General features: G+C 43.8%; 1 protein-coding gene across 3 annotated transcripts in view; it reads left to right on the top strand.

The window, feature by feature from the left end:
* The window catches only part of LOC139267285 (amine sulfotransferase-like), a 75,374-nt gene extending 62,595 nt beyond the window's left edge, over window positions 1–12,779 (top strand). For all 3 annotated transcript variants that reach the window (XM_070885340.1, XM_070885341.1, XM_070885342.1), the window contains 3 exons: window positions 3,692–3,786; window positions 4,730–4,901; window positions 9,672–12,779. In XM_070885340.1, coding sequence (XP_070741441.1) covers window positions 3,692–3,786; window positions 4,730–4,901; window positions 9,672–9,787 — 383 coding nt within the window. In that variant the 3' untranslated portion in view covers window positions 9,788–12,779. The remainder of the gene's footprint in view (window positions 1–3,691; window positions 3,787–4,729; window positions 4,902–9,671) is intronic.
* The last annotated feature ends 1,077 nt before the right edge of the window (window positions 12,780–13,856 follow it).

Here is a 13,856-nt window from a genome sequence, read left to right as displayed (position 1 = left end):
ATGTTAATTGCCACTTATCAGCCCAAGCCTGAATGTCATCCAGGTCTTGCTGCATGCGGGCATGGACTGCTTCATTACTGGAGGAGTTGCGCATGGCACTGAACACTGTCCAGTCATCAGCGAACAACCCCAAGGGAAGGTCATTGATGAAGCAGCTGAAGATGGTTGGGCCTAGGACTGCAGTGAAGAATTCCTGTGGCGATATTCTGGGGCTGAGATGATTGACCTCCAACTCCCATAACCGTCTTCCTTTGTGTTAGCTTTGGCTTGTGGAAAGTTTTCCCACTGATTCCCATTGACTTCAGTTTTACTGGGGCTCCTTGATGCCATACTCGGTCAAAAGCTGCCTTGATGTCAAGGGCAGTCACTCTTACCTCACCTCTAGAATTCAGCTCTTTTGTCTATGTTTGGACCAAGGTTGTAGTGAGGTTTGGAGCCAAGTGGTCCTGGCAGAACCCAAACTGAGCATCAATGAGCAGCTCATTGGGGAGTAAGTGCCACTTGATAGCACTGTCGATGACACCTTCCAGCACTTTGCTAATTAAGAGTAGACTAATGGGGCGATAATTGGTCGGATTGGATTTGTCCTGCATGTTGTGGACAGGACATAGCTGGGCAGTTTTCCACATTGTTGGATAGATGCCAGTGCTGTAGCTGTACTGGAACAGCTTGGCTAGAGGCACGACTCGTTCTGGAGCACAAGTCTTCAGCATGACAGCTGGGATGTTGTCAGGGCCTATATCCTTTCCTGTACTCGGCTGTTTCATGATATCACGTGGAGTGAATCGAATTGGCTTAAGACTGGCTTTTGTGATAGTGGGGACCTCAGGAGGAGGTCGATATGGATCATCCGCTCGGCACTTCTGGCTGAAGATGGTTGCAAACGCTTCAGCCTTTGTCTTTTGCACTCACGTGCTGGGCTCCAGCTTCCACAGGTTGGGACCCCATTTTTAGGTATGCCTCGTGCACTACCTGGCATGCTGTTATACACTCCATATTGAACCAGAGTTGGTCCCCTGGCTTGATGGTAATGCTAGAGTGTGGAATATGCCAGGCTATGAGGTTACAGATTGTGGTGGAGTACAATTCTGCTGCTGCTGGTGTCCCATAGCACCTCATGGATGCCCAGTTTAAGCTACTAGACCAATGCCTATCCGCCATTGTCCAGCCGAGTGGGACTATTCTCACCTTGTTCCAATCTTGTCTATCCAGATATAGCCAGAGAATCTCCTGCAATGACTTCTCTTCCTGCCCCCACAGCATTACCTCTGGAGTTCACGAGGATCTATCTTTGAGCTCTTCCTATTTTTCATCAACATGCTGCTTCTTGACAATATCTGAAAGCACAATGTCAGGTTCCACATGTACACTGACAACAACCACCTCTACCTTACCACCATCACCATCACTTCTCTCAACCCCTTCACTGCCTCTGTGTTGTCAGACTGCTTATCCAATATCCAGTCCTATATGACCAGCAATTTCCTCCAATTAATACATTGAGAAATTTGAAATCGTTGTTCGGCCCCCGCCACTAACTCCATTTGTTAGCCACCAATTCTATTCCCCTCCCTGACCACTATCCCAGGCTGAACCAGACTGTTTGCAACCTCTTTGACCCTGAGCTGAGCTTCCAACCCCATATACTTTCCATCGCAAAGACCGTCTACTTCCACCTCTATAATATTGCATGTCTCTACCCCTGCATCAGCCCATCTGCTGCTGATACCCTCATCCATGCTTTTGTTGCCTCCAGACTCGATTATTCTTTCCTGGCCGGCCTCCCATCTACCATCCTCCATAAACTTAAGCTCATCCAAAACTTTGCTGCTCGTAGCCTAACTCGCACCAACTCCCATTGCCCCATCACCCCTGTGCTCGCTGATCGACATTGGCTGCCAGTCCAATAATGCCTCAATTTTAAAACTCGTCATCAAGTTCAAATCTCTCCATGGCCTCGCCCCTCCCTATTTCTGTAGCCTCCTCCAGGCCTACAACCCGCTAAAATCTCTGTGTTCCTATATCTCTGGCCTTTTGTGTATCCCCTACTTTCTTTGCCCTGCCATTGGCCGCCATGCCTTCAGCCATCTAGGCCATAAGCCCTGCAATTCTCTTCTTAAAGTTCTCCTCTTGTAAGACGCTCTTTAAAATGTACCTTTTTGACTGAATGATTTCTTCTTTAGCTCGGTCTCAAATTTTGTTTGATTACCCTCTTGTGAAGCACCTTGGACTATTTTACTACCTTAAGGTCACTTTATAAATGCAGGTGGTTGTTATTGTTATGAAATTGTAGGAATGTACAGCTTTGAAATGCAATTGGCTGTTATGTTGAAAAAAAACATTTAAGTTGGGTAGATTTGTTGAGTTTGTTCGTTCTTGTGAATTAGCACTGGCATGGAACTGTTGGATCGAATGACCTGTTTCTGTGCTGTAAATACTTTGTAATGGGAATACTTTAATTGAAAGTTACAGGGTTGTAAAGCCAATCTTAGTCATTCTAAACTGAAGTATTACAGAATTTGTCATGTTTTTTCCAATACACTGGGGCCGAAATTCTGGGTCCAGATAAAGTCCGTTACCGCTGTTTTGCGGTGGCCATGGGGCGGAATTGAGTGGCCACTGCGTTGCAGTCCTTTGGCCACCATGATCCAAATTCACCTCGGGGATTTTTCAGGCGGTCCCCACTTCAGCCCCGCTGCTGTTGACTGCCCCAAACGTGTCATCAAAGTACGCTCCGCTGCTCTTCTGCACCTCCATCCCACTCCGCGCAAAATTTACTTCAACAAATCCACGAGCCGCCGCGCGGTGCCCTCGACAGCTTTTTCTGTTGGTGCACCTGTTTTTTTGTGAGTGAGTCACGGCAGCGCAGTGGCCCTTCAAGAGGAGGGTGTACTGCCGTGGCCGCCATGTTTTTTTTTTGCCAGCCGACTTCCCGATCGGCTGGACATTTATGGCCCCGAGTTCGGCCAGGCCGCCAACAGGCAGCCTGACAACCCCTCTTGGGTGCCAGGCCGCTGGCCCAGCCGAAACCCTCCCTGGTGGCCCAGTGGCCGAACCTAAAAGAATGCTCCATCTCTCCCATTTAAATGAGAGGAGAGATGTGGTGATGCACACGCGCACTGACGTCACCACCGTTCCGCCGTTGAGTGACAGCGGTGGAGACTCCGTCCCGCCCCCACTTCCACCCCTCACCAGTACTTACCGCTGCACTTCCAATCCCATTATGACCGGCTTCTGGTCCAATTCGAAAAAAACGGCAAAGATAATAAAATCGATCGAGAGCTGGCCTCATAAGGCCCGATCGTAAAAACATTCAAAAAAAGGTAGGTGCGCCAGCTTTCTGGTGGGCCTGAATTTTGGCCCCACTGTCTGTTGCATGCAAGGCCAGACCAGTGGTGCAGTCTTAGAAAATCCTGCCCAAGTAGTCAAAATGCTTATAAGCTCAGTGTGAGACAGTAAGATGTGATAGTGCAGGTTCATCACCGTTATGACTTTAAAAAGTGAATTAATAATTGCAAAATATTTTCTATAAAAATAAACCGTGGACTTGTATCCTGGTTTACGGATGAAATGTGATCACCTTTAATTGCTTAAAATCCTTACAGATTGCTAAAAGTATTTGCTAAATTGTCCATAATTGTTAAATCAGCTGAAATGTAATATAACCTTTAATATTTGTTTTCTCTAACAGTGGAATTTAGCTGCTGGTTTGACCATATCAGGGAGTGGTATGCTCACAAGGATGAATTCAACTTCTTGTTCATAACATACGAGGCACTGAAGAAGGTAATGCAATTATGCTAGTATTGCATTTTTGTGCTCTCTTGTTTGCACTACCTGAACTGATGCAGTAGCATGGTCCTTCCAGTAATTGAACATTTTGACAAGTGCTAGCCCGAGTGCACTACATACTAATTTAAGTTGCTCTAGTCAGGTTTTCAAAAACAAGACTAAAATCCTGGAAAAGGGCAATGGACAAATGATCTTATCTCACTTATTCTCCTAAAGAAAATACTTGTGTGTGTGTGTGTGTGTGTGTGTGTATATAGCATCCTTCATGACCTCAGAACTTCCCAAAGCACTTTACAGCCAATTAAGTACTTTTGAAGTGTCGTCACTGTTGTAATATAAGAACAGGATGGGGGGAGAATTGCTGTGGTTTCTTTATAGGTAGTTTCATGAGATCATGCTTCTGGCACGAAGACTCACTAGCTGCAAGCAAATAATGGACATTAATGAACAGAGAAAGATTGTGTGACATTGGATATGCAATCCTGGCAGGTGTGGGTCCACGCTGGGAGTATAAACTTGTTTAAAAAAAAATCCTTTCATTCTTGTGTATAGTAAAGTCATAAACACTTTTCTTATGCTATGTATAACAGCATTTGCAATGTTGTTATACATAGCAACCAGAGCAATTCTTCCTCCAGTGTTATCAGTTCCTGGTATTCAGAGCATTGTACCGGAGATGAATCAGTAACTTTCTATTGCACTTTGGCAGGTTCAACTCTTTAAAAACCTGGGGTTAAGCAGGTCGAAATTAGATGATATATCAATAGTTGCATCACCTACCCAGTTATTAGTAACATTAATTATAGAATGATTCAGTACTCTTACAGGGCAATCAGTGAATAATATGGGAGGTATTTCATTATCAAGTGTCATAGAAACTGTTGCTACTCTTAAGCTTCCAGGATAGGTAACTGTTTACTATATTGATGCCCGATAGGATCTTAGAGCATCAATACAAAAAATTTGCAACTTCGTTGGAAGACAGTTGGATGATGATAAACTTGATGCCGTGATAGAACACAGTATGTTCGACGTTATGAAAAAGAATCCAATGGCGAACTATGAAGGAATTCCCAAAAAATCCTCAGACGGTGCATTTCTTCGAAAAGGTACCAAGTATGAATTGTTTGAATAGCGGTAGATTTTATGCACGTGCTCCTGGCACCGCACTTATGGTTTTGGGAACATATCAGGAATTTGGGCAGAGAGGTCGGCGGTTTGAAAGAAAAGGAAATTAATGGTTGGAAAATCATGCAGTGTGTGCTGACCTCAGTGCCCAAGTCCCTGATGATCATTCCTGTTGCACAAAGCTTTGTGATTGGAGTATGAATGTATATCATCGACCCTATGGAGGAGAGTTTCTGGTAAAGCAGTTAGTGTTGCATCAGTTAACCTCTTTAAATTGAACTGGACGAATATCTGGTTCGGAACAGCTGCTGTGAGTTATGAGGATGAGTGGAGATAGAAAGGATTAAATATTTTGTGGAATATGATGTTTTTTTGAACTGATGGGACCATGTTCATGACCAGGAAGGCAGCTGATCAAGGATGAATCATGTAGGATAAAAGGACGAGATAGGTATGCTGGAGGTTTATGTAATTTAGCATTGGGAATCTTGGCAGAAGGAAAAAAAATGGTCTTTTCTCATTTCCTGCTTTTTTAAGTTCTTTATAAACCCTAAACATAAAGGGCTCAATTTTCCCCAAGCCCGTTTTCTGGCATATTGCCAGAGTTATGCCGGGTTTTCTAGGCCAGAAATGCGGCAGATATATTTTGCCAAACTTTCCCCGATGTATAATTCGAATTTAGTGCCGCGCAGCTTGTCCAGTTTCCTCAGGGGGTGGAGCCTTGATCTGCGCCAAAAAGATCAGGTTGCCAGGGTAACCAGTGACACAATGTGCCCCTAGCCAAGGCCGAAGGGCTTGCCGGTCCGCTCCCCCGCCCGACCCTGGCCCCAAGTGCCCTCCTGGTCCGCTACCCCACCCCTAGCCAAGGCCGAAGGGCTTGCTGGTACATCCCCCACCCGACCCTGGCCCCGAGTGCCCTCCTGGTCCGCTCCCCGCCTGACCCTGGCCCCGAGTGCCCTCCTGGTCCGCTCCCCGCCTGACCCTGGCCCCGAGTGTCCTCCCGGTCTGCTCCCCGCTCCTAGCCCAGGCCAAAGGGCTTGCTGGTCCACTCCCCCACCCGACCCTGGCCCCGAGTGTCCTCCCGGTCTGCTCCCCGCCTGACCCTGGCCCCGAGTGCATTACTGGACCCGCTCCCCGCTCCTGGACCAGGCCAAATGGCTTGCCGGAAGGCTACCCCACCCCTATTTCAGGCCGAATGGCCTCCTCCCTCCCAGTCCACGCACCTAACTACACCCAAAAGGCTTCCCCCCCCACCCCCACATCCCCTTTCACCCCTCACCTATCTCTCTCCCCCTCTGTCTTATCTTTCCTGCTGCTGTTGTCTGGGCATCTGCTGCACTTACCATGCCGATTTCCTTACCTGCGCCGATTTCTTTAACTCTCTGTAAGGTTTTTCTGCAGAGGCCACATATGCTGGCTTAAGCAAAACTGGAGTAACTCTCAGCTGCCAAACTTCCCTAAATAGCCAGAATTGGCACGGGTGACAGGTTTCAACCCCTTTGGCTGAAAAAAAAAAGTACCTAAAAAAACTCATAACTAACTGAGTTACACTGGTGCAAATTGATTGGGGAAAATGTGAATTTTTAACTTAGGCCAAAAAAAGCAGCTTGCTCCAAAAAAACAATGCAAATCACTGGGGAAAATTGAGCACTATATAACTGAAAAATGTTCAATTTAAAATGTATGAACAACATTAAGACCAAGCTGCCAAAAATCCTCAAGGACCCCACTCATTTTCTCCTGGAATTACAGTGGAATCTTGTGGAAACTGGTCTCCATAGTTACTGGAAGTTTCCAGTTTGCCTTGTATGGGACAGAAGCTCTTTCCACTCCTTACAAGGCAAAGAGTGCCAATGGGGCAGTGCCAAGTAGTTGGGGACTCCCCCCTACACTAGGAAATCCTACTCTCTGGCTTTGTTGGGACCTGACATATCAGCGAAGGCTGGTATGCCCAGTAAAATAAAACTTTCAGCCTCCACATAGGCAGATATAGTCCCCACTGGCGGGCTTCTGGTCATGGACGTGACATGAATTTTTGAAGGAATATGATTTTTTTTAAATGTTGATATCTGCCTTCCTGCTTAGGGGCTGAGGAGCATAGCTGGAGTCTGGGGAAGGTGGGAGCCTGGGTGACCCCTCTGCGCCAGCTGGTGCTGGAGTTCTGGCCGCGTGGTGCAGTCAGGCACCAGTGATGCACCCACCGTTGTGCTTGTGCTTGCCTTCCCAATGCTAATTAGGTCTCTCTCACTGACTCTGCAAACACTGGTGGGGTCACCATTGGAGGGCACCACCAGGCACGATTCCAACAGTTATACTGGGATTGTGTTCTAAGGCATTTCCTCCTCCAATAGAAGCTGAAACTAATTTTATGAAAAGGAAGAAAATTAAAAGGTAATTATGGATGAGGAGGGCCATTCAACCCATTCTCATTCACCCATCCAGAAAATTCCTAAAATTCTCACGATTGCGACATCCAGTTATTAAATGATTCCAGGGTTTTCACTTTCACCACACTATCTGGAAGCCCATTCTGCATGTTGATAATTCTTTGTGTGTAGAAAAACATCTTGATATTGGTCCTAAATGTATGTTGCTAGTTTGAATTGGTGTCCCCTTGTACTATTCACACCATTTAAAATCATTTTCCGGAATGACCTTTTCCATTTCACTTACTATGTTGTATACCTCAATGTGGTTACGGGGTCAATTTATTTAAGTCGTTCCTGCCAGGTGGTAAATAGGAGGTAGCGAATCTGCCACCCTGTTTACATCCTGCCCAATGGAACATCGGGTGCCATTTAAAATGGGTGACTGGCCCAGCTGGTGAGAACAGTTAAAATCGGCCCCCAACTCTCAGATGTCTCCTTTTAAGGCTGAAAATCTCAGTTTACTCTAATCTCTCCTTATAACTCAAATCACCCACATAGCCTTGCACTACTTCCAATGCTTGAATGTCTCCCTTGTGACTCTTTAACCAGAACTGGACATCGCAATCAAGGTCTGGTCTGATCAAAAACACTGCATTGTTTGATTATGACTTTCTCTGACATGTACTCTACCATTTTGTCAATGTAGTTCAAGATTCTGTTGGTTTTGATAGAGATGTTGACTGTTGACGTTATTAAAACTCCTACGTATCTTCCAACTTCATCCTTAGCTATTTCAACACCATTCATGGAGTGCATGTGTCACCCATTTTTCCTTCCCATGTGCAGTACTTTACACTTGGCCTCATTAAATTTCATCTGCCATTGATCTGCCAACTTGCATATTTAGTTCAATGCATTGTCATTTCTAAGCTGCCTCCTTTGATTCCACTGCTCATACTAGTGTGGTATCATCTGCACATTTGACCAATTTGCTTTTAGTTAATAAATCAAAGTCATTTATCCAAATTAGCAACATTAGCAGTTCCAGCACGAGCCCTGGGATATCACACTTAGCACTTACACCCCAAGATAACTCCTGTTCTATGTACCCATTGCTTTCTACCTTCAGCTAATTGTTTACCTGTTCCCAAGATTTACCTGAATCCCCACAGCTTTGTGCTTTGTGTGAACCTTATCAAATACCTTTTGTAAGTCTATATACAAACATGTCATAAGGCATATCACAGTCCACGTGGACTATCACTTCCTCGAAGAAGAGGAGGTTAAAAATTGCACTTAATTGCATAAAATGGGCATAATGATGACCTATTTTGGAGATAACGTTTGAGGCCCAAATGATCCGCTATTGAGGCAGGCCATTTTTTCAGGCACCCCTGGCAACCATCTAAAACAGGCATTGGGCTCCTTCCAGATGTAAATGAAGGGCCTAAAGCCCATCTATGGATCCCTTGTTGTAATTGGAGTACAATGAGTAGAGCAGGAGCTGGGTTCGCTCTGCTCAGGATTCTTCACTGCGGTCTAAGCAGCAACCATCAACAAAAAGTAAAAATTCAGAAATCATACCTGTGGAGCCAGGAGGAGCAGGAGTCCTGTCCCAACTCCACAGTACTCGAGATTACACCCCCCTTCCTTGCCCCCCGCCCCGGGTTACCATTCCATGTCCCTTTCCGCGACAAACGCCCCCCCCCTTCCCCATTACCATGCCATGTCCCTTCCTGTGACATTCATTTCCCCGTTACCATTGCATGTCCCTTCCTGTGACATTTGTTCCCCAGTTACCATTCCATGTCCCTTCCTGCGACATACGCCCCCCCCCCCCCCCCCCCGCCCCTCCCCATTACCATTCCATGTCCCTTCCCGCAACATACTTTTGGGCTGTTGCCAGCGAGACAAGCAGCCCGACATTCATATTTTTGAAGTGGGCGAGCAGCTCGTGAAGCCACGACAGGCAACACACCCAAGTAATGTTAATGAGGCCCGGTGTCCAATTTTGAGCTGGCCTTGAGTTTCCCAGTTAGGGGACACGTGGCACCCATTTCAGGATCGAAAATGGGCCTGAAGGAATTTCCATCCCAAGGAGGTTGATCAGACAGGATCTCACCATTCTGAATCCATATTGGCAGCTGTTTATTATTGTACAGATAATCCTCAATTTTGCTCCCGATAATCAATTCTATTACCTTGCATGGATGCAGTCAGACGATAGTTAAATTGGAGAATAATTTGAGAATTGTATCTTGCTGATATTATCAAAAGTATGTTTTATTTTCTAACTTTTTTCTCCCCTCAATTCTTTTTTCATTATTATTCCATTTGCTTATTGTAAAGATCCTTATCACTGATTTTCATTTTTCTTTTCAGGTTCAATTGGAGACTGGAAAAATAATTTCACTGTGACTCAATCTGAGATGTTTGACAGAATTTTCCAAGAAAGAATGAAGGACGTGCCGTTAGAGTTTATCTGGGATAATGAATAAATAAAAGGCAACAGTTCACAGAATGTGACATTCTACAAATAAATGAAAGAAAATGATTGCAGATCATGCATATATGTATCTCTAAATAGGTTATTTGTGGTGAATTATACCAAGAAGGGTGAATTTATACATTTTAAGTATCATCTATATCATTCAGTGTATGAAAGCTTAGGTACAGGGTGAGCTTTAAGCATGTGATGACTATTAATCATCCGAATCCTGTGGATTGGCACAAAATTGGCAATTTGGACATTTTTTTTGTTTTACGGTTGGAAAATAGCCCTTTAAATACATTTGTATTTTCTGTATTTGAAAGTAATGAAGCAGATATTCAAAAGTGAAGAGGAGATTGTCAACCATATTCAAAAAAATGACAAACTAGAGAAGAAAGTATGTATTATTTCCTAAAAATTTGACTTTTGTCATGTATTTTTCAAAGTTCATGTGTGGGAAAGTTATGGAGCATGCATGATAATGATTCTTTAGTCTAACATCACAGTTTGGATGTGTTCATTTCTAATGGAAGTTCTTTCAGGTGGTTGTTTTATTTTTCCATGAAAAGATGTATAAATGTAGATATTCAGCTGTAAAATTTAAAAAATAATCAGTACAAAATACTAAAGACAGTTATATGGAATTGCATTTACAGCATGGAAACAGGCCATTTGGCCCAATTATGTACTATGCCGGTGTTTATGCACCACACGTTTCTCTATTTACTTCATCTCCCCTTTTTCAACATATTCTATTCCTTGCTCCCTCATGTACGAGCTTTCTTTTAAATGCACCTATGATATTCGCCACAACTACTTAATGTGGTAGCAAGTTCCACATTTACTACTGACTCGCTATCTGTTTGCCTCTTTTAAGAAATAGGAAATAGTAGCAGGAGTAGGCCATTTGGCCCCTCGAGCCTGCTCCGCCATTCAATAAGATCATGGCTGATCTGATCATGGACTCAGCTCCACTTTCCTGCCCGCTCCCCATAACCCTTTACTCTTGCATCGTTCAAAAATCTGTCTCTCTCCACCTTAAATATATCCAATGACCCAACCTCCACAGCTCTCTAGGGCAGAGATTCCATAAATTTACAACTCTCTGAGAGAAGAAATTTCTTCTCATCTCAGTTTTAAATGGGTGGCCCCTTATTCTAAGACTATGTCCCCTAGTTTTAGTTTCCCCTATGAGTGGAAATATCCTCTTTCATCCACCTTGTCGAGCCCCTTCATTATCTTATTCTAAGACTATGTCCCCTAGTTTTAGTTTCCCCTATGAGTGGAAATATCCTCTCTGCATCCACCTTGTCGAGCCCCTTCATTATCTTATAAGTTTCAATAAGATCACCTCTCATCCTTCTGAACTCCAATGAAAATAGGCCCAACCTACTCAATCTATCTTCATAAGTCAACCCCCTCATCTCCGGAATCAACCAAGTGAACCTTCTCTGAACAGCCTCCAATGCAAGTATATCCTTCCTTAAATACAGAGGCCAAAACTGTACGCAGTACTCTAGGTGTGGCCTCACCAATACCCTGTACAGTTGTAGCAGGATTTCCCTGCTTTTATACTCTATCCCCTTTGCAATAAAGGTCAACATTCCATTTGCCTTCCTGATTACTTGCTGTACCTGCATACTAACTTTTTTGTGTTTCATGCACAAGGACCCCCAGGTCCCTCTGTACTGCAGCACTTCCCCTATGAAATAGCAGCTTTCATAATTTTGTCATGATGTGTATGCAGTTTTTTCCCCCCTGCACTTCCCATAAATAGTACATACACCAGCCATAGTGTGAGTGGATATTGATCCCTGTGGCAGGGCACTGATCAATTACTTTACCCTGAATGATAGTGAGCTTCCATGAGTAGTATTCTGTCACGCTCTTGACTTGACCCTTGTAGATAGTGGAGGGGATTTGAGGGATCAGAAAGTGAGCCACTTGTCACAAAGTAGCCAATGTCTGCTCTTTCTTTGTTGTCACTGTGCTGATGGCGCTAATTCAATTAAGCATCTGGTAAATAATGCCCAATCACCCCCATAGATATTGATAAAGGGGGGACTCAGTGATGATAGTGAAGGGGAGGTGATTGGGTGTTACTTGTTGGAGACGATCATTACCTGGCACTTATATGGTGTGAATGTTACTTGTCCCTGGTCAGCCCAAGCCTGGATGTTGTCCTGGTTCTGCTGTAGGCTGGCAGGGACTGTTTCAGTAACAGAGAATTGTGAATGCTGTTGAATAATATAGAATCATAATTAGAAGGTCACTCCTGACCTTGTGATGGAGTAAAGGTCATTGATGAAACTGCTGATTGTCAGGCTGAAAACATTTCCCTGAGGATCTCCTGCAGCAATATCCTGCAGTTCTTATGATTGATCTCCAACAAGCTTCCAAGTGAAGCAACCCCAGCTCTTTTGTGTCAGACATGACTCCAGCCACTGAATGATTTCCCCAATCTGTTCCCCATTCATCTCTGTTTTGCCAGGGGACCTGGTGCTGCACTTGGTTTCACAGCAAGAATGTTTAAAGAATTACATTTTTATATTTGGAAAGGATTTATTTTGTTTGGAGGTGGGGAGGAAGCAAAAGAACCTAAATAATGTCACCAGTGCAAGTGACACAATAATGTGATATGATGTGATTTATGATCATCCAGCATATGTTTATAAACAAATACAATAAGGTTTGTTACTTTTTTCATGTAAATAATTGTTTTCTATATTTTGAGGGAAATGGTCCATTAGCTTTTTTTTGTGGTTGACCTCTTTGGGCATTTTCCTTTTACTCTGAAGACTCAATGGAAATAGTATGAATATGTAATGAATTACTTGAGCATGTACTCTTTTGTAGCGGGTTTAAATTCAATAGATCATATATTCTAATGTTAATGTGGGTTTTTATCACTGTGATTAACTTCTGTCATTATTGAATAATTTGGTGCATTGGATAATATATACTGATGCTAAGAAATAAATCTCATTAACCATTTATAACATTTGTCCTTTGAATTAATAGTCTATTTTAAGCGTTTCCCAGCCAATGACTTATTTTCAAGTGTAGTCGGTGTTGTAATGCAGCTAATTTGTAGTAATTGAATCAATAGAGTGGCGTTTCTCCAATGCCACAAAACAATAGCCAGTACTGAACAATTGCTACTTGTACAAAGAGGACACCACTAATACAACTGGTTCAAAACAAACTAAAAATGCATGAGTTAAATAAATGTTGTCTTGAATACTCAGTAAACGGGATTTCCACCACAATTTCAGTCAAGTTATGGCAGTGGAGCCAGACCAGCTATGAGGGAATTCACAACTTGTAACTTACCAGCTCAGCGACTGGTAGGCTCACCACTGTTTTTTGTTGTTCTCTGCATCTCATCATCATAGGCAGTCCCTCGCAATCAAGGAAGCCTTGCTCCCACTCTAAAAACGAGTTCTTAGGTGACTGGAGGAGGTGGGGTAGCATTGCTGGTTAAAGAGGAGATTAATGCAATAGTTCGGAAGGACATTAGCTTGGATGATGTGGAATCTATATGGGTAGAGCTGCAGAACACCAAAGGGCAAAAAACGTTAGTGAGAGTTGTGTACAGACCTCCAAACAATAATAGGGATGTTGGGGAGGGCATCAAACAGGAAATTAGAGGTGCATGCAATAAAGGTGCAGCAGTTATAATGGGTGACTTTAATATGCACATAGATTGGGTTAACCAAACTGGAAGCAATACGGTAGAGGAGGATTTCCTGGAGTGCATAAGGGATGGTTTTTTAGACCAATATGTCGAGGAACCAACTAGGGGGGAGGCCATCTTAGACTGGGTGTTGTGTAATGAGAGAGGATTAATTAGCAATCTCGTTGTGCGAGGCCCCTTGGGGAAGAGTGACCATAATATGGTGGAATTCTGCATTAGGATGGAGAATGAAACAGTTAATTCAGAGACCGTGGTCCAGAACTTAAAGAAGGGTAACTTTGAAGGTATGAGGTGTGAATTGGCTGGGATGGATTGGCGAATGATACTTAAGGGGTTGACAGTGGATGGGCAATGGTAGACATTTAGAGACTGCATGGAT

The sequence above is a fragment of the Pristiophorus japonicus genome, chromosome 7 (genome assembly GCF_044704955.1).
Source record: "Pristiophorus japonicus isolate sPriJap1 chromosome 7, sPriJap1.hap1, whole genome shotgun sequence".
Classification (NCBI taxonomy): Eukaryota; Metazoa; Chordata; class Chondrichthyes; family Pristiophoridae; genus Pristiophorus; species Pristiophorus japonicus.
The sequence above is the reverse complement of the archived record's forward strand: the minus strand, read 5'-3'. Positions and strand labels throughout refer to the sequence as shown.